This window comes from Austrofundulus limnaeus, unplaced genomic scaffold (assembly GCF_001266775.1).
Source record: "Austrofundulus limnaeus strain Quisiro unplaced genomic scaffold, Austrofundulus_limnaeus-1.0 Scaffold752, whole genome shotgun sequence".
NCBI lineage: Eukaryota > Metazoa > Chordata > Actinopteri > Cyprinodontiformes > Rivulidae > Austrofundulus > Austrofundulus limnaeus.
In genome coordinates, this window is record NW_013953154.1 from 80,755 (window position 1) to 106,560 (window position 25,806).

A 25,806-nucleotide genomic window follows, 5' to 3' on the forward strand; every position below is an offset into this window, starting at 1 on the left:
ATAAAGTCTAATGTTACAACTAATCACGGATCCTTTTAATAGAGAAAAATGTGTTTTGGTCTCCTTACATCCACATTTCAGTGCATGCTGGGAGTGAGATTCATAAATATCATCAGTGAATGCTAAAATGTGAAATGCTAAAATATTTCGCCATCATACATCACCCTCAAATGTAATTGAGTTGTGGCACTAATGAGCTGACAATCCAGTCTCTGTCAAAACAAGCAGGGCAGCAGAGAGCCCGAGCCTGCAGCCTTGTTAATAGCTTAATCAGGCATTGTCCTATCTGATTGGATTTATTGGCCTGGTGCCTCAGTGATGTTTAATGAACATCTATCTCATTAGTGCTGCTCAATGTCACCGCTCAACACACACWCATGCGCGCTCTGCCAAAGCATCAGGTTTCCTCCACCCTCTTTAATAAGGCCATTCTCCCTGCACTCTGTGTTACTCAATGACAGTCAGTCTTCATCTGGACAGACAAAAAGGGGAAACACGAGGCAACAGGAGGGCTGCTGAGCTTAGTGGGGCAGGCTGAAAGGGTGAGAAATTTGGTTAAAAGAGCAAATCCTCTGTTTAGTATAAAAAATATATGGTTTTGTGGTTACACAAACCTGGTCAAAGATTCTGTTTTGATAATAGATAAAAGAAAAAAAACTTGAGGAAAAGCAGCTGAAGCAAGCWGCGGTTACAGTCTGAGCCTCAGCAGGCGGCTCTCAACAGTCACCATCTAATATATTAATGCTGTCAGTACAGTCTCTGTGAAGCTAACACTTTTCAGAAACAAAAGCGCTCCGCATGCCATACCCAATTCTCTTGTTCCAGGATCAATATGTTTTGATAGATTCTCGCCCCAGAGCCGGATATTGTTCGAACAACCATTATCTGATGGTAGTTTACCCAACATGAATCTACCTTCTTTCTGTTTCCCAATTGCAGTTAGGATGACAAAAGTCTGCTATCTGTGTGATTATGGGCAATTTCTCAGTGCCAGAGCTGCCAAGCAGATAGAGGGGCCTATTCTCCCCTGATGAGCAGAGAGGCAGGGTACAACATCCAGTCCAGAGTGGGGCTGCTTCCTCTTCCAAAGCTCAACACTAACCCAGTCTGCGGCTCTGTGTGGCCCCTAGGAGACCACTTCTCAGCACTTAGCTGTCAGCTCTGCCAAGCATTGTACAGCAGCTTTAAGGAGAAGAGGGCAGAGAGTTACAGGCTAAAGGGCAGAAAGTGTGCTGCTTGTAGCTAAGCAATACCTCAACAAATGCTCCAACAAAACTAATTATGTTTGTTCTCAGGTTTTGAATTTGCACATTAGCTGTTCTCTCATCTCATAAGCACGGTGACTAAACAGCAAAAGCTTCGCAAAGATCTTCACTGTACTTTTCTTGGCAGCTGTCTGCTTCTCCAAAGCTGTCTGTAATAATGAATAAATCAAGACTTCATCTCATAATTGTAGGATTGTCTTTTAATGGTATTCTCTTCTATGTTAGGCTGTCTTTACTGTCAAGACGGGCAGTCTCATTTTGTTTGATTCAGAGATGAAATGTTTGAAGAGTTCTTTTGATTGTTCGCTGCTCCTATTTGAGATTAAATGTAGGCAAAAAAAAAGAGAGAGAAAGATTACAAATGTGTCACTTGCAGCTATCAAGCACGTCGCAATGTGTTAGTGTCCTTTGAGGATTTTTGAGCTGCCAAATAATTAATTTGTTTATTTAAATTTAATGGCAGATGTCATTATGAATGCTCTCAGATGCTTCAGTGACGTTTGTTGTGCACTGCTGTATATCAAAGCAAATGTTGAAGGAGGAATCCTTTACAGTGTTTGGGACGTTCACCTCTTTGTAACAATGTAAAATTACTTCTTTTCTTTTTCTGGTATTGTTTGCCTGAGATGTGTCCATGATCACATGCATGTTGAAGCAGGTGCAGGTGCAGGCCCCCTGCACTGTACAGCATTATCATAGTGACAGGGTTGTCACCCATAGGAGCACCGGGCRTCAGAGTTAGGTGGGCTCTTCTTACCAGTCAGCCTGTTCTGCAGACACACAGTGCAAAAAGAAGCACATAGCTGACAATCAGAGTTAAAGTCTCGGGAACTTTAGTCACAGTGGAGGGGTCGGCGCAGTGCAACCAGGCGTTTGCAGAAACGTCTAAAGCAGCTTGTTTCACTGGGGACGTGGCACAAGCTGACATAACGCTTTCATTTATTTATTTTTAAACAATTCAAATCTATCTTTACATTTTGATTTGTGAATTTGTTCTAGTTTTGAATGCCTTTAGTATCTACTTTCTAAGGTTTCTTGAATACGCAATTTTGATGTATAGAAAAAATGTAGTATAGAAAATTAGAATAACTTATAAAAGTCATTCCTGTGCTATTATACAGGTTTCAGCCAGAGTAAAACCTCTGCACCACTGGTTCAAAATAAAAAACAAAAAATGATTTAAATGAGACATTTTAAAAGACTTTTTGTATGAGAAAAACCTTTAAGTGATTCTTTTTATTTGTTCTATGCCTGCACCACTCAACAAACAAATAAAACCAAGATAAGATGAGTGAACAGAAAAATACTGCTTCAACTGGAAAAGGATTCTGACTTTTAAGTGCATTATTCCTGGTTGTCAGTAATTCAAAGAGTGGGACAAACCTGAACCAGTTATCTGTGAAAGAGAAACGCTCATCTCTCTTACAAAGCTGGAGTTTTTGTTTTGACTGTTTGACACAGCAGCTTCTCAGCCACATCTGTTCAAAGCTGATTCTTCACAAAGTTTAGAAACATCTGCTTTGAAAGTTTCAAACGAGCATCTTTGGATACATTTTTATAGTCCAGTCTTCTTCTGGATGTTTTGATTCCTTTTTGTGTTTTTCAGATGAAACAAGTAAAATCTTAAATAACTTCTGAGACTTTTCGTTCTTTTCATTATGTTATTACAGATAAATTTACAAAGGAAAATCACCAATAGATAATAACAGTTTTAAGAAATTTTATTCCCTGCATCTTTCTGCATTTTTGCTGTATATGATTTAAATTTTTATGTGTTCCGAGCTCATTTTATTGAACTAATAATGGAAACTAAAAAAACTTTCAGTATTAATAGTCCAAAAATCTTCACAGATGTTGAAATCCGTTATACAAATGCACACATCTGCAGCTCAGGACATGCAGTTAGCTCTTATTTTCAAGTACAGAGTGCATTACCTTCTGCAAAATCCTGGATTTAAGATTTAATCGTGATTAATTTAACTAAAATTATCTTTTAAAGGATTATTGTATGAATAGAAATAAAGTTTTAGAACCTGAGTCATATTTTACTTTGTAGACAGTAATTAGAATATTTGACATGATACAGAACTGACCTGCTAGATTCGTTTTCACACATTTTATAGAGACACGAATCATTGATGTTTCTATAACTGAAGCTACGTGTTTGTGTGTCTTTATTTGTGCGTTCCTCCCCAGTCTCTCCTGGTGGCCCAACAACTGGCTAACGCGGTGGGTGGCGTGATGTCCGGGGCGGCGCCAGGCATGAACCAGCCCATCCTCATCCCCTTCAACACAGGCGGACACCTCGGTGGGCAGCAGGGCCTGGTGCTCTCCCTGCCCACAGCCAACATCCAGAGCCTGGTGGCTGCCGCCGCTGCAGGGGGCCTCATGACGCTCCCCCTACAGAACCTGCAAGGTGAGGTGTCATGTCTCAGGAAAAAGAAAARATAGCCACTAAAAAAAAAAAATTCTGTTGTTGCAAAATGATGAATTTTCTGTATTTTCCATGCTTTATTGAGCAAACATKATCAAGAACTATAATACACGACAAATGTTGTTTCCTGTGAGTTTTACATTCATTTTCTYACATAAAATGTTTTTTCCTTCAACATAAATTGCTTAACAGGGGTCCTGACCAGGTAAGAATCCTTCAGAGATTTGTATCCCAAAAAGCAGCTATCCTCAAATTGCCCAGAGGAACCACCGTATTAATTACAGGTCAACGTTTTGCAGTGCAGCGCAAAAGCACTTTATGCCTCTTGCCTGTGCATAAGAGTGCACTGTACTTCACTTTTTTGTCTTTTTTCCACCTAATCTGTCCATCCACATGGCTGTACTTATCCTTTCTTTTTAAACTTTAATGCCCAAGTGTTCTCTTTTGATCATAGTTGTAAATGGTTTTCATTTTAATGTTTAAAACATTGTCTCTTTTATACCATTAGATTGAAGGATGGATGGGGAAACTACCGTTCATAAATCTTAAATGAGAGAGCCACACTAATGTAAAAAATTGTAAAGCAGTGTGGGTTTTTTGGGGGGGATGCCGATTACAATAATGCCAGTGCAGCACAAAGTGCAGGGAATGCTCCTATCAAGAGGGGAAATGGATGAGTAGTTGCCCTCAGTGAGGAAATGTGGAGGTAGAAGCCTAATGGACACAAACATGCATAAATAACAGCAGCCATTGCTGTGGGCAGAGCTTTTAATAAACCCGCATCTATCCAGCAAGCCCTTCAATGTGTCCGTCAGCAACGGACGATAATGGGCCCAGCAGGCTCGTCTGACTCGCACGTCAACAGAGCTTCCTTCTGGTGCGCGAGGAACAACCCAGAGGCTTCAGTGATCTGATGAATGGATCGACAAACACATTGTCAAGAGTGTCAGAACTCCAAAACAAACACCTCTCAGTCATTCACGTTGTCCAGTGTCGAACAAACCAGAGGACTGACTGAATCCAGTGTGCTGATGAAATGTTCCAACCAAGAGAGAGAGAAGGGAMGGAAATAAAAAAAACTCATGGAGAAATGCTTCTGTGGCAGATCTTTTTTTTTTTAAGAGAGTGGACTGACAGACTGCCTGTTTGCACGTCCTCTTATCTGAGGGGGATGCATTGAAGGGACCTCCGTGGAGAGAAAGTGACACAAGTCACGGGTGAAGCTAAATGTCTTGACTGTGTCCGGGGCCCTCTGGCCATCAGGCGCTCCTTCACTCTCCCCTGTCTGAGCTGATCACAGCTCCACTGAATGAGGCCTGCTGGCACAGCARCTCTGTCAGACAACTGCAGCTCTGGCCTCTGCCCTGGTGTCCCCCCCTCACTCCCCCTCTTTCCCTCAGCCGCTCCAGGCCTGATTAATCACACATATAATATGGTGCTGCGCTGTCGCCAGGGAGCAGTCGGCTCGTTTCACAACCTTCGGAGCGACTGTGCTTTACAGCGTTCACTGCTAGCTAATTAGTGTCGGATCAGACAGAGGTGAAGCTCAGCAATAAGACACAGGGAGGAGCCAAGCCGGTGTATGTGTTTAAATGTAATGAGGCAGATAATGTCCAACTAATAGGGCTGTTTGTCTCCTTGAACGGGCGTTTTTGAGGAGGTGGAATGGCGTGTTTTAAATGATGTAGTTCTAGTCTTCAAACTTCTAATTTCACTTTGTACAATCAACGAGGARATTTCATCTCACTTACAATCATCAAATTAAGGATTACAGACTAAAAATATTCTTGTGTTTTGTYTTTTTACATTAAGCTTTGATGAGTGGAAATGAAAAAAATCAAAAGTCGACAAAATCATTTTGATGATAAAACATAATCGCTCGTATCAAACTCGGTTCTGTGAGAGGCGATGTCGTCAGAAGGGAACCCGCTGGTCTTCTGCGAGCTTTAGGAGAGCAGCCCTCTCAGACTGTGATGAATAACTATCACTGTAATGGGGTTGTGCTACAAAGTTGGAGCAGTTGTTTAAATAAAACCGAGCAGCATCTTGTGGCAGACTCAGTAAACACAGGCACCAGTGTAACTGGTTATTTGTCAGAATGATTTATGCCTGCAAACATGCAGTAAAAACAAATTCCCAATGAAACTAAACAAGGGGGAAAGTTATCTTTTGTGACAGAGCGTACCGAATTCTAGCTGACTTCACAAAGGCAAAACTAGGTTGGGTCATGCCAGAGGTCTGTAAATATGATGGCGGATGAGAACTAAAAAAAATCACATTTGATTTTTGTTATAAAATCAGGTTTAAGTATGAATGACATACAGACAAAACATTTGTAGATGTTTGTTCTCAGCCGCTGTGCTGCGATTCTGTTGCATTTTAAATGGGGTTTCGTTTACCTTGATATTATAACAAGCAAAGTGTGATTACCATACTTGTAACACTAGCTGTATCAAAGAACTGTACATGTAATGCTCAATGGGAGGAAGCAGAACAAAGTCATCTGTCTACTTCTTCCCTCCGTGACTCACTCAAAGGTATTTCAAGGAGCAGCTTTACTGGAGCTCTTGCGTATTAATAAGCACATCCCAMCTTATTTGCTCAGAGCAGAAAGCCAAGCGGCGCATCACATCAGAGAGCCGTGTTCTAATGGCGAGGCGAGAGGATTGTTCCTCTGTTCTCGTCCACAGGAAACACAAAACAGCACTCATGAAGGTCGGCATCCCACTCACCTGCTGTAATGAGACTGCGTGTCGATGCCAATCAGAGGCGCGTCTCTCYTCTTGACGAAAACACTCAGCGGTGTCGTTCGCCGCTTTTGGGGGTTTTGGCATAATACAAATTAGGGAAATCGCTCTGTTCATTACACCTCCAAAGGGTGGCCTCCTGGGGGAAGAGCCAAATGTTTCCACACTAGTTAGACATGTCAGCCCAGATCGCTTCTGCCTCAGCTGACTGCTGCTCCCTTTAAAAGAAGCTCACCGGGGCCAGGCCGCAGACTTAACCTTTGTGTGCTGTGACAACCCCACCGTGTTCCTTTACTCATTACATCATCTGAACTAAAGTATATCCAAKATCCTTATTAGACTTGTTACTGCCACACTGCTGTGTGTACGTTTSAGTTCATTGTAAGAAAAAAAGCTGTCATTTGTGGGCACAAGCAGTTCACAGTTTCTCACCTCAACATCYGTCATCATAAAACAATCCAGGCCATCCCTCTTCACTTATCGCTGTTTAATTTGAAGCGTTCTCAAGCTGTATGCGTTCCACGTCGTCCTTTAATGATTTAAGCTCGCTGTGGTTGTACGATGACTCGCAGGGGAGAGAGCTGCATTAAATAAATAACAGTGATAAAATGTAGACCTCATACATTTCAAAGCTAATGCAACTAGCGGTGCAATAGGAGCAGCTGCACACAGTCCTGGAGCGGTAATTTGATTGATTTGTTGTGACAGCAGCCAAATAATTGAGAGTGAGAGCTGCTGCTGGAGATGAAGCTCKGGCAGAGGCAGGTTCGCCAGGCAGTCCCAGCAGATATGGCACCCGCTTTCTCATCTCTGCCATTGATATCTGCCAGTGGTTTATTGTTTGTCTTCAATAAGCAGCTTGGAAATGTGTGGGGTTAGCGCTGTCGTGACAGATAAGGGGAAAAAAAGGAAGGGGAAAAAAGTCAACTAATGATAAAAAAAAAAGCACAGAGTATTAGGAGGGTAAGGATCAAAAGCCTAAATTTACAAGCTCGGGTTTACTGTACATGCACACATGAACACTCACATTCCCYTGAGACTGATTCATGCTCTCATGTCTGTTTTGAAGCTGAGATGTAAGTAAATTTTACCTCCTGCTGTTTTACTTGTTGCAGACATGCTAATAATGTGCTCAGAATTCAGGTTACTTGTTATAATTGTGCAAAAATAACAGTAACAAATGTATATTCAGATACACTGTGYGTGACTTTTTTTAATACGTGTCCCCAGACATTGTTATGTCTTRTAGGTAAGAAACAAAAGTGCTCTTTGTCTTAACCTCCTGACTCGCCTTGTTTGTTTCTTTGGATGGCAGCAGCACAGCAGTGACAACACACTACCACGGCTTAAAACAGGCAGGAATGAAAGAGGTTCTGTGGCGCTGTGGAAGAAAACAATAATGTTGTTAATCAGATGTGGCTGTTTCTGCTGCTCCTCTGCAAACCCTGACATCTGTGACCACTTGTAAACACCAAGGAAGACTTTTTTACAAACCTGCTGCCCGCTGTACAGGACAGTGTCGTGCATCATACATTGCCTTTCTGCACTCTGTGAACAGCAAGTGTAGTGCTTTTATTTTAAAGAATTTAAAGTGACAAATAGCAAGAATGCATGAAAAAAAGATTGTTCCTGAATTAGCGTTAGATTTGAAAGTCAGCCTCTAATAAACAGTTAATTGCTTGCTTGTAGTAATATTTACTTCAGTCCTTTAGTGTAGGCTTTGCAGCTCAGCATTTACTGCATATTCASYGWGTTGGATTAGTTTATCTTCYTTTTTAAAGGGYGAGGAGTAATTATTCAAAATTTACTTTTTTGCGCTTTCATGTTATAATGTCATTACCTCCTCAAAAACATACCCAGAGTGTTGCTTTGARTTATTCGTGTATGCTTGACTCTCCTGTGGTAGTCATGTGAAGCTGCCTAACCGCTTGCTAGTACAAAGCCCCGCCTACATACACAAATCTCCTCCCTGGAGTTCAGTCTGCAGCCGAGCTCCGTCCCCACAGAGCGCACCCCCCCCCCACAAAACATTGTTGTGAAGATGTGCTGAAAGTGGGAGCGTCTGAAATGGCAGGAGGATCTTAAAGAGGCAGAGGCCAATTTCAAGGTGTTAAGACTGGCTAGGATGCAAAGTCAATTAAATTTTTGATACATTCAGCATTTTCATTACAACMGAAGGGAACATAGTTTTTATTGTGGTATAGAATTGAACTGTGTGCCTGGAAAACCCATAATACCCCAACCCCTTTAATAAAAGTTAATTGACTACACACATCCTCTATATCCTTTATTAAGATATTTGGTATTTAGGATAAACAGTAGATTGCAGGTATTGATCGAGAATTCTCACAATTATGCATAATCAATAAAGTTTATCTTTTCATTATGAGCTATTTTATTGTTCAGTAGGCAAGTCAATGACCGAGGTTCAGCAAATGAGGGATATTGAATGCTGTAGAGATTACAACACATATCAGTGTGTTGTTTCCATGATATTTCAGGGCTTCTAAAGTGGTTGCAGTAAATGCCTTGACCGCTTGACCCCAGAGTTGTTTTGTCAAAATTACATCTCACTTTTTGCTTTCCTTTTCCGGCCACACTGTTTCCGAAAGATTTGCTAAAGGTCTGCAAGATTGCCGAGCCACAATCCAGAAGCTTTCAGCTACAATCTGTAGTCAAGCATTTTAAATGAAAATTGATTTGTGATTTACATGGTCAGTAGGGGGAAAATGAACTTATGAAATATTGTAAATGAAATATTAGAACAAGGTGCAGTGGGAGAAGGCAGACAGAGATGGTAATCTTGTGGAACTGGAATTCCTGCCTGACAGAACTGGGTGACATTTTACATTTATCTGTGTTCTGCATGAGTTGTAATGTTAATGGTAATTTTATGGGACTGAACTGGAATGAAAATGGTGTTATCACCAACTGCTTTCAAATGTGGAATTGTGTAAAGCAGCACAGCGGCATTCTTTATTTCGTTTTCTTAGGTAATGTGAGTTATTGCATGATCTGTCAGCTGAGGTTGAATGTGTGTATTCAGCCTATTTTTATCAGCCTGTTCTACTTAAAGCACCTTATACCTCACATTTCTCAAACACACAGGCTGCTGTGTTTTGATATTAACATAAAGGCCACATTTGTTTCTGAATGTTTCTCATATTTATTCCGCAGTTCTTTGTTTTTGTTCATACTTTGCTGTATTTATCACAGATGTGGTACCCTGAAACGCAAATAAAGAAATCACCCTCCAGGTTATATAAATAAATATTTTATCATCACTATATTTCTACTTGCACATTCTTTTAAAAAAGGCAATTTAAAGCATTATAATTAAAAAAGGCAATTTAAAGCATTATAATAAAAACGAACACATTGTCGATGTGGATCCATAATGGTCTTATTAATACAAGCAAGTCAATGTAGCATTACACTCTAATCAATACTTCTTACACAGCCCAGATGTTTTAATTTTGTTCGATATTTGGTGCGGTGAATGTTTCCTTTTTTTCCCACTCTGGCTCTGTACAACATTTATGGATTTTCATTGAGCTCACTCTTTTCGTGTTTGAAAGAAAAGAAGCAAAGAAARGCAAAGAACAAACGCTGTGATCCCGCAGCAGCAGAGAAGCTGCGGGGGTCTKGGAGGCAGCTTGGATCACACAGAGGTCATTTTTAAACAAAGCTCTCCAGTTCCCTGCATGTGAAACCAAAGAGTCTGTGGTGACATTTGTCAGCAGATGGTGTGGAACCAAACCCCTCACCAGTGGGGACGTCTTAGCTGCTGCTAAAAGCTCTCTGCGGTTACTAATTGCTGACCAGAGCCTAATTACCTTAATTAATGGCAGAGGTTTCTGGGAGCCAGATTTGTGGGGGCTTTTATCAGTATCAGTGCAGCTTAAAAGGTCCCGCAGGAGGCCCGAGGAGCGTGCAGGTCCCGTGGGTGCTATTTCTGGACTAACTGCAGACACATCACAGATGGATCCTGTGGCATCACGTACAGGACAGCGTGTTTGGAGAGAGGTATCTGTTACTTACAGATCAGAAGAAACCCTTACTTAGAAGGCTTGGATAGCTTTTCTTGCTTTTATCTCAACACATTTTCTTCTCTCTCTCTCTCTCTCTCTCTCTCTCTCTCTCTCTCTCTCTCTCTCTCTCGCTCATCCACAAGGCCGCTTCCTGAATTATACCGCCGTAATTCACAATGACAAAGTAGACTTAGCACCTTTTTCCACAGACCGTGGGGGGTTTTGTTCAGTGGGCTCTCACTGTGAAATTATCCCTGGTACTTTCATTTTCCAGCTGCAGTGAAATGGTTAAAAGACACAGACCATCCAGTATGAAAATAGGACTGATTCAACAAAATCTGCTGCTCCCTCGTGCTTCCCTTCTAACCCATTCAGCTACCCCCCCCCCCCCCCCCAAAAAAATCTCCCACTTCTCCCCCTTTTTTCTCTCACTATCCTCTCCACCCCCACCGCCACCAGCCCCGACAGGCACCTTGTCCGCATCTGAAGAAGGCTTGTAACTTTCGGGTGCATACATTTCTTTTGATGATATATTGTCCCGGTGCGGAATTTCATTTACTGCCGCTGCCCTTTGCTGAACCTGTTGCTAGTCAGTGAGCACGATAAGCGTATAAGTAGCATGCTACTTCATTCATCATACATCGTTCTAGGCTCTCAAATATCTCATATGCGATTCAGGAAGAAACTACTAAACCGGCACAAAGAATCCCACCAGGATCAGCTGAGGGTCCATTAAACACTGTGTATGAAAACACAGTGGACTTACACATTGTCTTTGTTTTGTCTACAAAATTACCCTACTTTTTGAGGTGTACACGTTGTTTTGTTTTTTTTATTGCAGAGGACTCTGCAGCGCTCATGTAGTACATAATTTCATGCACATTTGAATGCATATGCATTGTGAAATCTGTTTTTCCCCTCAGTCGTAGTGGCTGCTCTGTGTTGTATTAAACAGCATTAATAATCACAAGAGGCTCAGTGTCACTCAGAAGTCTCCACATCACTAAGGCAGACAGTGTTGTGCTGCTGGGCATGTTGTGCTGTGTGAAAGTGCTTACACGCTCCCTCAGACAACCAAAGGGAATAATTAAAGGCAGAAGATGGAGGCAGAAGAATGGAAAGCAAATCCCATTGTTTGGGGTTATTTCATCCCACTGACTTTCTTTTTCTCGCTTTTCTTTTGCACTCTTCTCACATTCCTCCCCAATTGCATTGTGGGTGTGTGGCACGTTATCAAAAGCATATGTAAGCGAAGCAGCGCAGAACAAAAGCCCTGTGATGTCCCTCTCAAACCCACATTGTCTTTTGATTATTCTACAATCATTGTATATCTGTGTAAGAAGGGAAGGAAGGGGAAGGCCTAATAACACCATATTATACAACACTGTAGCTGCTCAGAAGCCACAATTCAAGATGCGTTTTAGATGACTTCAAGACAAGCTTGCTTAGTGCTCTTTTGCTCCTTTTTTATCTAATGGTGTAATTCTTCAGCTCCTCAATATCCAAGTTGCTACGAAAATAATCCACGATGAAATTCAAATTTAAACTGAACTAGACTATTAGGGCAACTCTGCGCCGCTCCGTTRCTAGCACGGTAAATGTAGCCGCTCAATCTCTCTCAGCTTTTACTGTCAGTCAGAGAGCACTCAGTCATCTCCGTGCATCAGGCTCGCAATATTGATTTTTCCACCCACTGAAACAGCCGCATGAACATAAATTTTGCATGAGGCTTTTACTCGCGGCCTCCGCTTTGGTCTGACGACACATGATGGGACCATGAACACWCTGTAATAACCCAGGCTGTCCTGCCAGGCACATGGAGGAAGGGGGTCCAACACCCTCTGGACTCTGAAGGACAAAAGCAACGTACCCCCCTCACTGGGTTCCCTAGGATTGGAGAGTGTTAGTGAACAGCTGTYTTTGAAATGAGAGTGGGACGTGTCAGAAAAACTGGAAATATATTCAAGTTTGTCCCGATAATTTAAATTTTAAAAGTGCTTCCCTCAGATCTGCAGGTTTTTCTGAATGTTGAAACTTTTTCGGGTTAATTTACAAAATGTTTAATCAAATATTAAATGCTTCCAAACCATCATCTGGTAAAATTTTGTTACAAAGAGGGGYAAAATGTTTATTAAGCTCAGGTTAGAATGAAGTAAAAGAAATTAACAGTCTGTTTTCACTTTACTTGCAGTCACAGACTTAAAAAGGCAGAAACAAAAACGTGTTTACAAGTTCCTTTCTTAAAAAAGGAGAAAATGAAAAAAAAACTGGGTCTCAGTTTGCTTGGGACCCCCTGGAATTTTGTTAGACCCCACCCCTCCACCCCCAGAAGTTCCAAGACCACACTTTGGGAATCAATAACAAAGCGTAAGCAACACCGAAAGGGCAACATTATCAAGTACACAGAGATTTTCTTGTATGTGTAACAACTCCATGGAGAGGATTTGATTCTTTGAAATGTTTCCCCCAGAGTGAGAATTCAACAACGCTGCTTGATATTGCCCTGTATCACAAAGTGAACGCATTATCTCTGGATCCCTACAAGCGATGCAGTTTACTCTCTAAAATCTTGTGGCTCTGACTCCATTCAAACCTTAGCTGCCTATGTAAATATATAAATATATATATTTTATGTAGTCGCTGAACTCCTTCTGCAAGTGGACTGAAATTGCCTGCTGTGGCTCTGTGTAATGTTTTTATTCATTTAACATTTCGTTTTCTGTTTATTCTGACCATTGCTGAGGCGGGATTTTATTRTCCATTTCTTTAATCTGAGTGCTGTTCAACCACAAATAGATGTTCTTTGTTGTAAACAAAAATCATGAAGTCCACCTTAACTGGGAATATAGCTTCATATTTCCAAACATACATTCTTAATAATGAGCAGCTCTCATCTTCTGCTGCTTATTTGTGGTTGGATCGCAGAGGCCCCAGGTCCAGGAGAGAAACCCAGACATCCTTCACCCCAGCGTCTCTCTTTGGCTCCTCATGGGGGATCCTGAGGTGTACCCAGGCCAGAGTTCTGGATCTGCACCAATGTCTCTCTCCAATGGGACATGCCTGGCGTCCATCTTAATCAGATGCTTAAACCTCCTCAACTGATTTCATTTGATGCYGAGGAGCATTGGCTCTACTCCGAGTTCCTCATCTTGTCTCTAAGGCTGAGCCCYGACACCCCACAAAGGAAGRTKATTTAATTTGTATCAGGGATCTRATTCTTTTGGTCATAATCCATACCGCATGAGCGTATGAAGCTTGAAACCGAGTGGYATCTTTACTAACTTCATGCAACTTAGTATTTATTTTTTAGACTCAAAAGTGAACTATACTGTACTTTTTGCTCTTTATATTTGTTTTGTGAAAACAGTAACTATTATAATTATTTAGAATAAAGTTAAATTATAATAACTGTAGGCTGTTACAGATTTTTGAACTTTTCTCCTTTTTTACCTAAACAAAAACATCATAACTGTACTATTATATATTATTATAATATTGCAAAAATGCTACTTTTATTTTTGGTAATCATACACCTACTTACTTTTATTTCCTTTAAAATCTATTGATGAATCAGTTAATTTAGTATTTTTTGCACTGACAGCCAACAGTTTTAGAAATTAATTGAAATTTGTTTGTCTTTGTTGGTTAATGTGTTTCTTTTGRGTTTGATTGCATATAAATGTGATCAAAATAAGTGACTGAATGATCAGTTTATTTCCATCCACAGCTCTTCAGAGTGACACAGTGACCTATTGTAATAACAGCTAACATTGAACAATGGAAATGAGTGCCGAGACAATGATTTTCCCTTCATCAATATACACAGATGAGGGATATAGCTCCAATCTAATCCAGAGAGTAAAAAATGACCTTCCTTTGACCAACTTCATAAWTACCAGATCTCACAGAGTCTAAATCTCCTTATCTCTAGTGGAGTAATTATCACTGTGACTCACTGAAAAGGCAATTGAGACACCACTTTATGGACTCCACAGCAGAACGTGAGGCAGAGCAGTAATGGGGAGCTTGTTTGTCCCCTCTCACCTCTTTCATTAGGGAATGAGAGCTGTGTTTAGATCTGGACAGCCCCTAAAAATACAGGGTGGGTRATGCCGGATTATCTTTTTGACTCCCAACAGCCTCTTCTACAGCCTCTGAGTGGCTCATAATCTACAAAACAGCTTTTTGAAATGATGCTTCCATTGCTAATAATATTTTATCCAGTCTTTTATAGGCAGCATGAGGTTTTTGAAAATACATTTTGATGTTTTTGGTTAAATAATATATTTTTGCTGTATATGATGGGCGTTAACAGCAAAAATAAAGATTACTTTAAAATCAGTAACCTTTTACTTTAAAGAAAAGCAGTGTGCATGCGTACATATGTATAAGAAAAATCTCAAGATTGTATTCATACCCAGAAACTAGTACATTTTTTTCAAGGTTTTTGAACCATGCTTTCATTTGCTGACACCCAGGTAGCTCAGATTCCTTCGACATGAGAAGATCATCTTCACCTTCTTTTGTAGGTTATGGAATAAAGGGTGAATATGTGTTGAAGGAGTGAAAGTCAAAGTATTTTTGGATAGATGTAATTACTTTGAGCCTTCATACCAGCTACGGATGAACCTCCTCCAAGGACTACAGTATTGGTTAACATTTAGCTCTTACTTTTTAGAGAGACAAAAATATAAATTAAAGGCCTTGCATTTCTGAATGTGTGTGTGTGTGTGTGTTAGATCACGTGGTGTTCCACACTTTTAAAAACATCAATAATTTACAGCCTTGCATTTTATGAAGGAATTCATATCACCTGCCACCTTTCCTGTCAGAGTGTTCAACTAAGATCATCTTATGTTGAGATGTGTAGCCATTTACCTTGAGAGTACTCTCAGCTACTACCACATCGTATTGTAGCTCAATGTTTGTCAAACTGACTGCGTTACRGCCATTTTTGTGTCAGCRATTGTTGATTAGRGGTGGTGGCCATTTTGAGTTTGATCAAGTCAAGTTAATCAGTTGTAGACATGCATCCAGTGATTACTTTCTAAYCACAAGCCTGTTAGGTGATTGGTGAATCTAAATTGAGTATATGACCTTGCATGTCGTCTGTGTCATTTGTGTTAATGTTGGCCGTTTGATAGACACAATGGRTTTACTCACTGTGTGAAAACTGGAAAAGGCTCCAGCCCTTCAATATGACCTTGAACAGAAGATATTGTTATGGAAAATGAATGTATGAACAGTTTTAGTCAGAAGTACAAATCACAAGTGAAAATATTCAAGTTACATCCGAGGAGAGCCCTGGCAGTGGTGTTCAGTTTAAAATTAAATGATGGTACCGATGGAAGAGGTACAGAAGTGTTGTATGGAAATGAGAGGAAGTGCTCCCTGAAAATATGAGTCTTCGAGAGGTTATTGAAGGTAAAAAAAAATAAAATAAAAGGCTATAACAAACCCTTACTCTGACAGCATGTGCTTTCTTGTTTTATTATTGTAGTTCAACAATTGTGGTATCTCAAGAAAACACACAGACGCAAGTGGCATTCTTAAAATCATTCAAGATGGAGCCTGAACCTTTAGAGTTGTAGATACAGTACCTGAGTGGAGATGCTGAATTTCCTCTTTAGACAAGCTTCACTGTCTTGAGTTTTATTGTGGTAGCCAGTTGAGGTCAGTGAGTGATGGAGTGTTGTCTACTTTTGGAGCGATCAAATACCAGACAAACTYCTACATTCAGGAKTTTTTGTTGCATCATCGCATGCTGYGTAACATTCCAAACMGCAGTYTTRGAGGTCAAAGATGACRAAAGTCTACCCTGGAACTTGGCATTTTGAGTTAAATACACCATGACTATCTGTTGTGAAATGTAAAGCGACGTATACATAGTTCTTGCTTAAAAGTTAAGTCAATACAAAGATGTGGCATTAGTAGACATAAATGCAATTCTCTTTGTTATTTTGTGGTTTTGCACTGTCTACATTAGTGCTCAAATATGCACACCCACCAACAAAGTAAAGTATGACTCAAAAGTAAATTGTAAACACTGTGTTGTGCACTGTGAGGAAAAGAAGCCAAGCTTGAATGAACCCTGGAGGAAAAAAGTACTGTACAGGGAGGGGGTCGGCACAAATACTGAGATAGCGCTAGTAATGGGAGAGCCCTCCCACCATCCCGCCTCACTCCTCAGCTGCACAGGAAACAAAAATAGTATTTTGTCTGACAAACAAGCCAGCTATGACCTAGCTTTTCGACCTCTGACGATCAGTCTTTTCTCATCCTCCAGCACTTTAGAACCTGGGGACGGGACAGTCAAAGATAACAGTTGATTTCTTCTGTCGCACTACAGAAAAAAATTAATGGGCTCGGAAAGAGATATGGCAAAAGTTTCTCAGAGCAGAGAGAATGAAGACCTTACACTTGAGTGCTGACATGACGCAGACTCCGATTACTCTTGGTAAGTATTTAAATGAAGCAGAAAATGCCACAGGTTAGGATGTATCTGATCGTTTAGCAACTCGGTCGAGCTCGTTCCTCATTATAAACATTAAGTATGACAAGTTGTGGCAACAGTGCAGGAGAGTCGCTCGCTCCTCCACCCCTCCGGCATGATGACTAAGTGGGAGCAGCGCTTGCATTGCCGTAGACGAGTACTAGTGAATAAGAAAGGCAGCAAAGAGGCAGGGGGAGATATAATGAGCAGTATAGGAACACAGCACCCTCCTGCCCTCTCTCCATCATAAGTGTAGCTCCCGCTCTCATCCTCAGCCCTGTGTCTGCTGGAGGAAGGAGCACAAACAATTAGCTGAGACAAGCTGTTTGGATTATGTGCTCAACCAGAGCAATCAGACAACTGTGGTTAAAAGAATGAGCCTCAGAATGCCAGTTGCCCAGTTAGAAGGGAATGGAGGGTCAGTGGTCCTGACAGTCTTAACAAGATGACAGAATTTATAAAGCACTGCTGTTAAAGAATATAGTTACCTGCAGTGTAGCCCTTATAATAAGGCCACATGGGGCTTCTTCCATATTCCCTCTGTATTTGTTTTCTTTTGCCTCATATTCTTTTGTTGTGCCTCTTGTTCCTCAGCGTAATGGTTGGTGCCGGAGGAAATTCTTCAATCGGCTTTGATCTCCATCTGGTTTCAATAATTTTTTGACAGAAATCTCATTTTACCCCCTTTTGTTTTCTCCATCTTCGCTGCCTTTTATTCCATCTTTAAATGGGGTTCAACATTTTTGTCATTGTGAGGTTGTGAAGGGAAGAAAAAAAAGAGCCGGTCCTGTCAGGGTTATCGGAGCCATGGCAAGACAACTTGCCCCAACATTTCAAGTGAGAATTGGACTCTTGCCGTTTGCACAGTTAATATATAATTCATGGTGGGGGTGTGAGAGAGGTGTCAATGTGTCAGGATGTAGGAGAAATATAAAAGTGCGCTGTTTACTGGCCAAGAGATGCCGGCTTCCTTTGGCTGAGCTGCAGAGTGAGGAAAAAGAAGAGGTTGATCTGATCTTCATCAAATGCTCATTCCCCGCCTGTCGTGGAGCAGAAGTGACCCCACTAATCAAAGACTTGTCTGCTCTGATGTTTTATTCATCTTTTATGAGACAAGCTTGCTTAAATTATTTAAGTACATTGATTCTGTATGTATGCAAGCATGTCTATTCACTGTTCACAGTTACAGGGCTGCTTTATCAATAAATGTTCACAAGTACTTTTTCCCAACGATGGRCTGTTGTTCAGTTRTTATTTGACTATTCATRCATCTGTTTTATTTTTTACCCATTTTTCCTTTTCTGGGTCATGGGGGAGCTAGTGTCTGTCTCTAGTAGCCACTGTGTYAGGGGTGTGGTACTTTTACTTTGATAATAAACTGAATTAAATCCTTCTTGACATTATAATAAAGGAATGTCACAAAAGTTTTATTGTAGATACCTTTGTCATCTTTTAAACAATATTTTAAATCTAGCAGTGATATGTTAAAAAAAGTATTTGATTATTTTTTATGTTAATTTTGGCAGATTCTCTTTTATTTTTGTTTCAGTAAATTTTGTAAAACAAATCCCTTTTTTCACCAAGATAAACAGAGATTTAAATTTTTAGACTTTTGTACATTGACACTGATATTGCTCTGCATTTTTGCTTTAATTTATTACTAGAAATATGATTTAAAATAATAATAATGATGACGATTCTTTAAGGGATTCTAACAAAAGTTGTGAAAAGAGAAAAAAGATTTTCTGTATTTGGTGCAGATAAAGTTGAGATAAAATAAATTATTTCTGTTTTTCTTAAAGATTGTATTTTCTTAGAATGTACAGAAACCATGATTAATTTATTATAATATGAATTATGCCATATTTAAATGGTAAAAGGACAAACTGATTCAGTTGTTTTGTTATGATGTTTTAGTTTAATGTGTTATTTAAAAGTCACTGGGTAAACTTATTTGCTAAACAAACTAAAACAAACTCATTGGGAAATTTATGCAATTTTATTTTGAAAATAGGCATGGAGGTCACATCGGATTAGCAGCTTTTATTTTTGCACAATCTTTTATGAATTAATAACTGAAGTTTTAAGCATCAGCCATGTTTTTTTGTGAATAGCATTGTTTTGACATTTAAACACAAAATTTGTTTCAGTTTTTTTTAATTCTGCCAACTTTACATTGAGATGTTTCTGATTGCCTGCACCAAAAAATGACATTGAGGTTGAAGAACATGGTCACCAAGGTTTTTTTTTTTTATTGTATTTTACATGTAGATGTTCTTTCTGGCTTTTTATAGACATTAGGTGTTGAGTGCTAACAGTTTTTTTTTTATCTGAGTAAAATATTAAAAGCATTTAAATGAAGAAATGAGTTTCTAATGGCATGCCATTATTGGATTCAATTAGTTAATGGGCTTATTTCTGATCGCTTCCTGAGAAGATGGATGTGTCTTTCTTATGAGATTTTAAGCCATTAAAGCAAAGATTCTGTCATTCTCCAAGTAACAATGATCACTTTTAGCTCCAGAGAGAGCAGTTTTTTCAGTCAGGCTGGATAGCTTTGTCCTCCAACTTGCTAAATTAAATTCACTGACTCTATCAGGCAGCCTAAAAACCCTGAAGGACCTTGTTGTGACTCCATGCAATTTACATGTGTCTCTCACTGTTTACCTTATGCTGTCCACACCTCCATGTGTGCATGTGTTTCCTGTCGTAAGTGTTAGAATATTTTTCAAATAATGAGGGCTTCCTTTTTATGTGCTAAAACACTTGTTGTCAGGTTGTCACTCACCAGCTTACTTCTGTTCGTTGTTCCATATGTGTGAGAGTGAAGGTCTGACAAAAAAATCAACCTTCTGCTCTTTCATCCACAGCTACCTCATCACTGAGCTCCCAGCTCCAGCACCTGCAGCAGCTCCAGCAAATGCAGCAGCACCACCACAACCAGCAGCAGCAGCAGCACCATCATCATCAGCAACAAACCCATTCCCACACCCAGAACCAGCTGCCATCCCAACACCACATAACCCCACCCAGTCAGCAGCAGACCTCCGTGCCATCTCCAGGTTCCACTTGCTCCTCCACCTCGGGACAGCCGCAGCAGTCCCCGCCGCATCGGCCCAACCAGTCGCCGGCCCGCAGCCTTCCCTCCCCTGTCACCCCTCCCATGCCTCTGCCGGTGAGTCCACAATCTCAGGTGTGTCACACAGATCCAGCGTGATGCTGTTTCTGAACCGTTGACTGATGTGTAGAAAAATTTACATTCAGTGGCAGATCTAGAATTTTTCTGAATAAGGGGCCATCAAAGGGCCACAATATTCTCAGAGGGGCCACTTATTTATTTAACATCTTTGTACACAAATCTCTAATTTTGGTAAGATGTATACATTTAACCAGTCACACATGTTCAAACACTTGTAATGTGATTTAAAAAAAATCTTGCACATATGTTCTCCTTACAAGTTTTACATGTATTTTTACTGTACATAGATCAAATACTCTCAAGCACGCAGCATGTAAGAAAATCCAGCCATTGTTTGTCAGTTGAACGACTTTTCCTGCAGGACTGTTTAAATCTTAAAGGGCCAATATTATGTGTTTCTCAGGCATWTATTTAAATACTATACGCGCACGGGGGTGCGCGTGCGCTATGATGCAGTTTACTTGGCATCTGAAAATACATTTCCTCAAAGGTATTTTTAATCTGYAAAGAGCTTCACTGAGAGAGAAATAATGTTAAGAGCTCAMCAGACAGTAGGTTTCACTTTCAATTTCACCCGCAGGAGTTATGGGCGGGGTGTGGGGGGAGGGGGTGCGCTCRGCCATGAGGAAGTTCGGCTTAAAGACACGTCCCAGGGGCGTTTCTGGTACCAAAAGGCGTTTCTGGTCCCCAGCTGTCGTTTTGCAACTCAGCATGGCTTCCTAAAAACGCTGCAGGATTTCTCAAACATGCATGAATGAGTCAGAGCAAGGCTTTGGGCATGTTTTTTTATGTGAGTATAACCTTATAACATGATATAAAACTCAAAAAAGTTGATTTTAAATGATATTGCCCCTTTAAGAAGAGAAGACGACATCTGTACTGTACAACTTTCCTATTTGACTCAGTGCCTGTAGTGTTTGAACATGGAACTTCACCCAACATCATCGCTCTTGGGCAAAGGACCGATGAGTGACAGGACAGGGGCGCTTCAGGGGGCCAATCAGATTTCATCTGGGGCCAACGCCCCTGTGGCCCCGCCCCTAGGACCGCCCCTGGTAATTTACATTTATAAAAGTTCAAACCTTCTTTATGCCGCCACTGTACAGTTCATAAAGCTGTAAGAAAAACGTGTTCAGAATTGGAAGTCAGAATAAGTTTAAAGAAAACCAAGTTTGATTCTATTCTAAAAATCTTTATTAAAGAAAAAAAATCATCTCTGTCAACTCAGGCCTTGGATCTTGTCAGAATCATAACATTAACAGCCCTCTTACAGGCCGGCGTCTGTTGCCGGCTGCACTAAAAAGAGAAGATGAAACTCCCCTTCCAAAGTCTTCCATACATCTAAAGCCAAACTTTCTGGTCACACTCCTGGGGGCGGACACATGGAGACTTGACTCTCTTTCTCTGTTCAAATCACATGACTGCAGTGATTGCAAAGTGTAAAATACAAGACTGTATCCAAAATTCATTTAATTAGTCACAAAATTTCCTTCAAAGCTCTCAAAATAAACATCTTACTTAGAGCAGTAATGATGTTTTTGTATTCATAGTCTTAGATTGGCATCACAAACACAAAGAAACCTAGGTATTTTTGTTGACTTTAATTGCAAGACCTGGCTGTGTTGTTCATAAGAAAAATAAACGTCCGAAGCCTGTAAGATCATTTGAGTAGTTTCCTTYTTGGGGCTATTATCTGGCCAGCTGCAGTGCTCCCATACACACGTACTTGAGTTTTGTTGTTGTTGGCACAGATACATGAAATGCTTATGTAAAAATGAAGGCTAGCATCTCCTCTGTGTTTATGTGGAGCTGTTGGAATATGCATCATGTCAATAAAGCTTTAATCCATTCAAACACAGCAAACCGCACAACGAATGCATGTGATACACCTCCTCCTCCTGTCGTTCCTGAGGTTATCTATCTTTAGGCTTTCCAGGCGTAATCAGTCCCCTAATTTTTGCTGCTSTTCCTACTCAACCTCCTTTTTAGTCACTTTGTCTGTCCATCCATCTCTGCCCTTCTGTGCGTCTGCCTGTCACTGTGTGACCATAATAACCTATTTTATATCCCTGTGGTTTCATTTCTGGTGGAAACCGGCCAGGGTCGCCTTTCTGTCCCTGGTCACATTCATCAGCGTCAGACCCTTATTGGGTTGTGGTGTGAGCTTCTTTATGGCCAGGATGAGTTGGGCTATTTGTTTCCCCTTGCAGCCCTCTCCGGCCCTGTCACGGCCTGGTGAGACTCAGCAGGAAAAACAGCCTTTGGATTTAATGGGTTTCAAAGGCTAACCGCTACATCGCACTAAACACACCATCCAGCCTGGCTGTGAATACAAAAGAAACTGACCAAAAAACAAATTAGCACATTAAGATTACGCTCAAACACCTGAAAAATCTGATACCATTTAATCAAATCATTCCATTGGGTAAGTTTTCAAAGAACTAATAATAAGTTCCTCTTACAAACACCAGATGTGTACTGTTATTTCTGGACATGCTCACAGCTTTAATATCGCCTGCGATCGTCTCCTTTATATAAATTGTCTATTTTTATAAGAAAGACTGCAGGTGATTATGATGACCTCCTTTAAGAGGACAAATAGACATCATTAGGATATTGCCTCATCAAATAGGATTACAGAGTGGGGTTGTGTGTGTTTGTGCATGGAAGGCAGAATGCTGGTAAAAGGTTTAGTTTCTTTGGGTCACTGCTGAGGTTGTCAAAGTGCGTGTCACCCAGGCGAGGGGCTCCTTCAAGGACAGGCCATGGCCCCAGCACCCTCTCAAGGCTAAAATAGGATTTAAACAGCTGCTCCGTTTTCTCCTAGAGTTTGGGCTTGTGATTGGGTTTTTAGTATGACAATAACTCCGCTCCTCATTGGCTGAATCACAGAAGTTTTGAAATCAAATAGCCTCTCTGATCCGAGGTTCAGTTAGAAGCAGACATGGATTGTGTCTCAGCCTTTTTGACTGTTGTAATTAAAGACACAGGAGAGCGTTTGTGATGTTCTCACATTTCACCCAGAGGGCCTGGTTTCTGCTCTAAAGTGGAGTCCTAATTACCATAATACAATGAGCATTAGACAGATAACACCCTTTTTTTTTTCTTGCTGTCATTATCCAGACAAGCAGAATCATTCAGCCATTCATCTATTTGCTGCAAACATAATGCCAAGCTGCTTAGAGACAAACACTCATTATGTTCCAATTAATGTATCATTGTAATTCCCTTCTCATGGGAGCTATGTGATAGTCTTTTTGTAAACTCGTGCAGAGGAAATCCCGAGCATTCATTACGTCCCTTGTGCTTTTTCTGGTTTTAATTTGGGTGACAAAATTCATTAGCTTGCTCATTAAAATCCCTGTTAGAGTACAAATCTTACACAACAGATCCCGTCACCTTGAATCAATAGCTAATTCTAAGATTACTGCAGCTAATTTGCTTAAATGGAAGAAGAATTAACCTTTCTGTGCCTCCCATACTCTGTCTGCTCCTTAGCATGTGCGAAACCACTGGATGCAGAATGCAGCTATCTGAAATAGCCACCAAAGTGATGACAAATAGACGTGCGAAGGGGGAGCAGGGGAAGAAGGGGGGGGATTATGAAATTTGCTTAAGTGCGTTAATGGGCTGATTGCAGGAGCCCGCTGAATTTTGCTGGAAGTTGATTGATTAGAGCTGCGGGTTTTCTCCACGCCCGGAGAGCTCAGGGATTTGACGGGGGGGAAATGCGTGCCAAGTCTGTTACACCGGAATTGATCTTAATTAGATCTGAAAGACCTGCCACAGCAGAATGGTCGCGGCGATTAAAATGAAAAACAGGAGAAATTACTGATCAAATTAATCATAATGTCGGGCTACAGCTGTAGGTCTGGTGTAATTTGCCACTCCACTGAGTTACATCAGCTCAGGCAGGGAAAGGGGAGGCAGTACATACTGATCCATGGCAGTGTGAAGCTTAGGCCAGCCTATGAAATCTCTTATTCCAGTGTGTATGCCATACACACCCCCCCCCCCCACGACCCTGCTGCACCATCCAGTGAAACCCCACAATCCCTCGTTTTCCCTCTGATCTAATTAGTTGCTTTTATTGCTCTTTTTTTCTACATTATTCTTTCAGAAGCTGAATTGTCTGCAGCTCTGCTGTACTTGTCTTGTCACCAGTGTGGTATGTGTTCACTTCTGTCCCCTGACCTTGGTGAGGTATCTGGTTAGGTTTTGGGGGCCTGGCAGAGGTGGAGGCGCCCTGTCTTCCTTGTCTGTCAGGCCCCTGCTGTCTGTCTCTCCCCTCTTCACAGTTGTCTCCTTGATCGCTGTCAAAGCCTCACACCGGGCCTGTCCACTCTCAATCCACACACTCACAGGGGTAATTGCAGCCTAGGGGGCTGCCTCCTATCCCTGTGCTCCACAATTTACCACCAAAGTGTCCACAGACATCTCTCTTCTTCCCCACTGCACCCCGACATCACAGGACTGCGGGGCCTCAATCCGCAAGTGCTGCAATTACCTAAGTCTCTCCTCAATCCTTTTCTTTCTCCCTGCCCTCCTCCCTCGCCACCCCACCCTCCTCAGTCTCCTCTCTTTCCCGTGGCTCCCTCACTGTTCCCCGGCAATCAGCCTTCATTAGAAGCCTCTGGTGAAAACCCATCGTCACCAAGGTCAGCTGCTGCCAACCACAACGGCCTTTCAGAGGCCTGCTCCTCCTCGCCTCTTTACCACCTTCCCCTCTCTCCTCCTCCTCTTGTTGTCTTCATCGTCCTCCTCAAATCTCAGACCCATCTCTGCTACCTTTGTCTCCAGTTGAGGCTCTGTCAAACACTCCGCTGCAGTGCACTTTTACTCGTGTCAGTGACTGTTAATATCACCTCCATTCAATTTGCTGCAAATGTCTTTTTTTTATGGGCGGTGGGTGTTTCTCCCATTATAATAACACGTGCAGCAAATGAGCCCCACATGCCGATTAATTGATTTTTCCAGATCAGCTCGGTCTTCATTCAATTTAGCGTAACGGGCCGTCATCCTTCGGTGTGATATTAAATCAAAATTAAAATGACATGCTCAGAAGTAGGCACATTGGCTCATCCTGCGGCTTGTCAATGGAAATGGCATCACTTACGTTGAGAGGAAAGAGTCCATTATCTGTTTCATGCCTCAAAAATTAACAGTCTGTGGTCGGACTTGGAGGAGTGCCTGAGTGACATCATTACAATATAATATTTTATGAGTTGATTTTTTTAATGTGCTTTTAAAAAATCTTTCATGTGTGGTGATTCCAAAAGATAACATTGATTAAAACAATCTAACCAATGAGGTACATATGTGGGAAAATATTTAAKTGACTTAGAAAAGTTTGCTGTATTACTTTTAAAGGGGCGATATCATGTAAAATCAACTTTTTTTGCYTTTTATATCATGTTATAATGTTATACTCATCAAAAAACATGCCCAAAGCCTTGCTTAGACTCATTCATGCATGTTTGAGAAATCCTGCAGTGTTTTTAGGAAGCTATACAGAGGAGGAAAACGACAGGTGGGGACCAGAAACGCCTTTAGGGACCAGAAATGCCCCTGGGACGTGTCTTTAAGCCGAACTTCCTCATGGCAGAGCGTACCCCCCACACACACACACTCACACAC

At 41.1% G+C, this 25,806-nt stretch overlaps 1 protein-coding gene across 1 annotated transcript in view; it reads left to right on the forward strand.

Annotated features, from left to right (window-relative positions):
* pou6f2 (POU class 6 homeobox 2) overlaps nt 1-25,806 on the forward strand; it is a 58,224-nt gene that overhangs the window by 15,808 nt on the left and 16,610 nt on the right. Inside the window, exons 4-5 of the mRNA XM_014028359.1 lie at nt 3,462-3,681; nt 19,841-20,145. Of these exons, the coding sequence (XP_013883813.1) occupies nt 3,462-3,681; nt 19,841-20,145 (525 nt within the window). The remainder of the gene's footprint in view (nt 1-3,461; nt 3,682-19,840; nt 20,146-25,806) is intronic.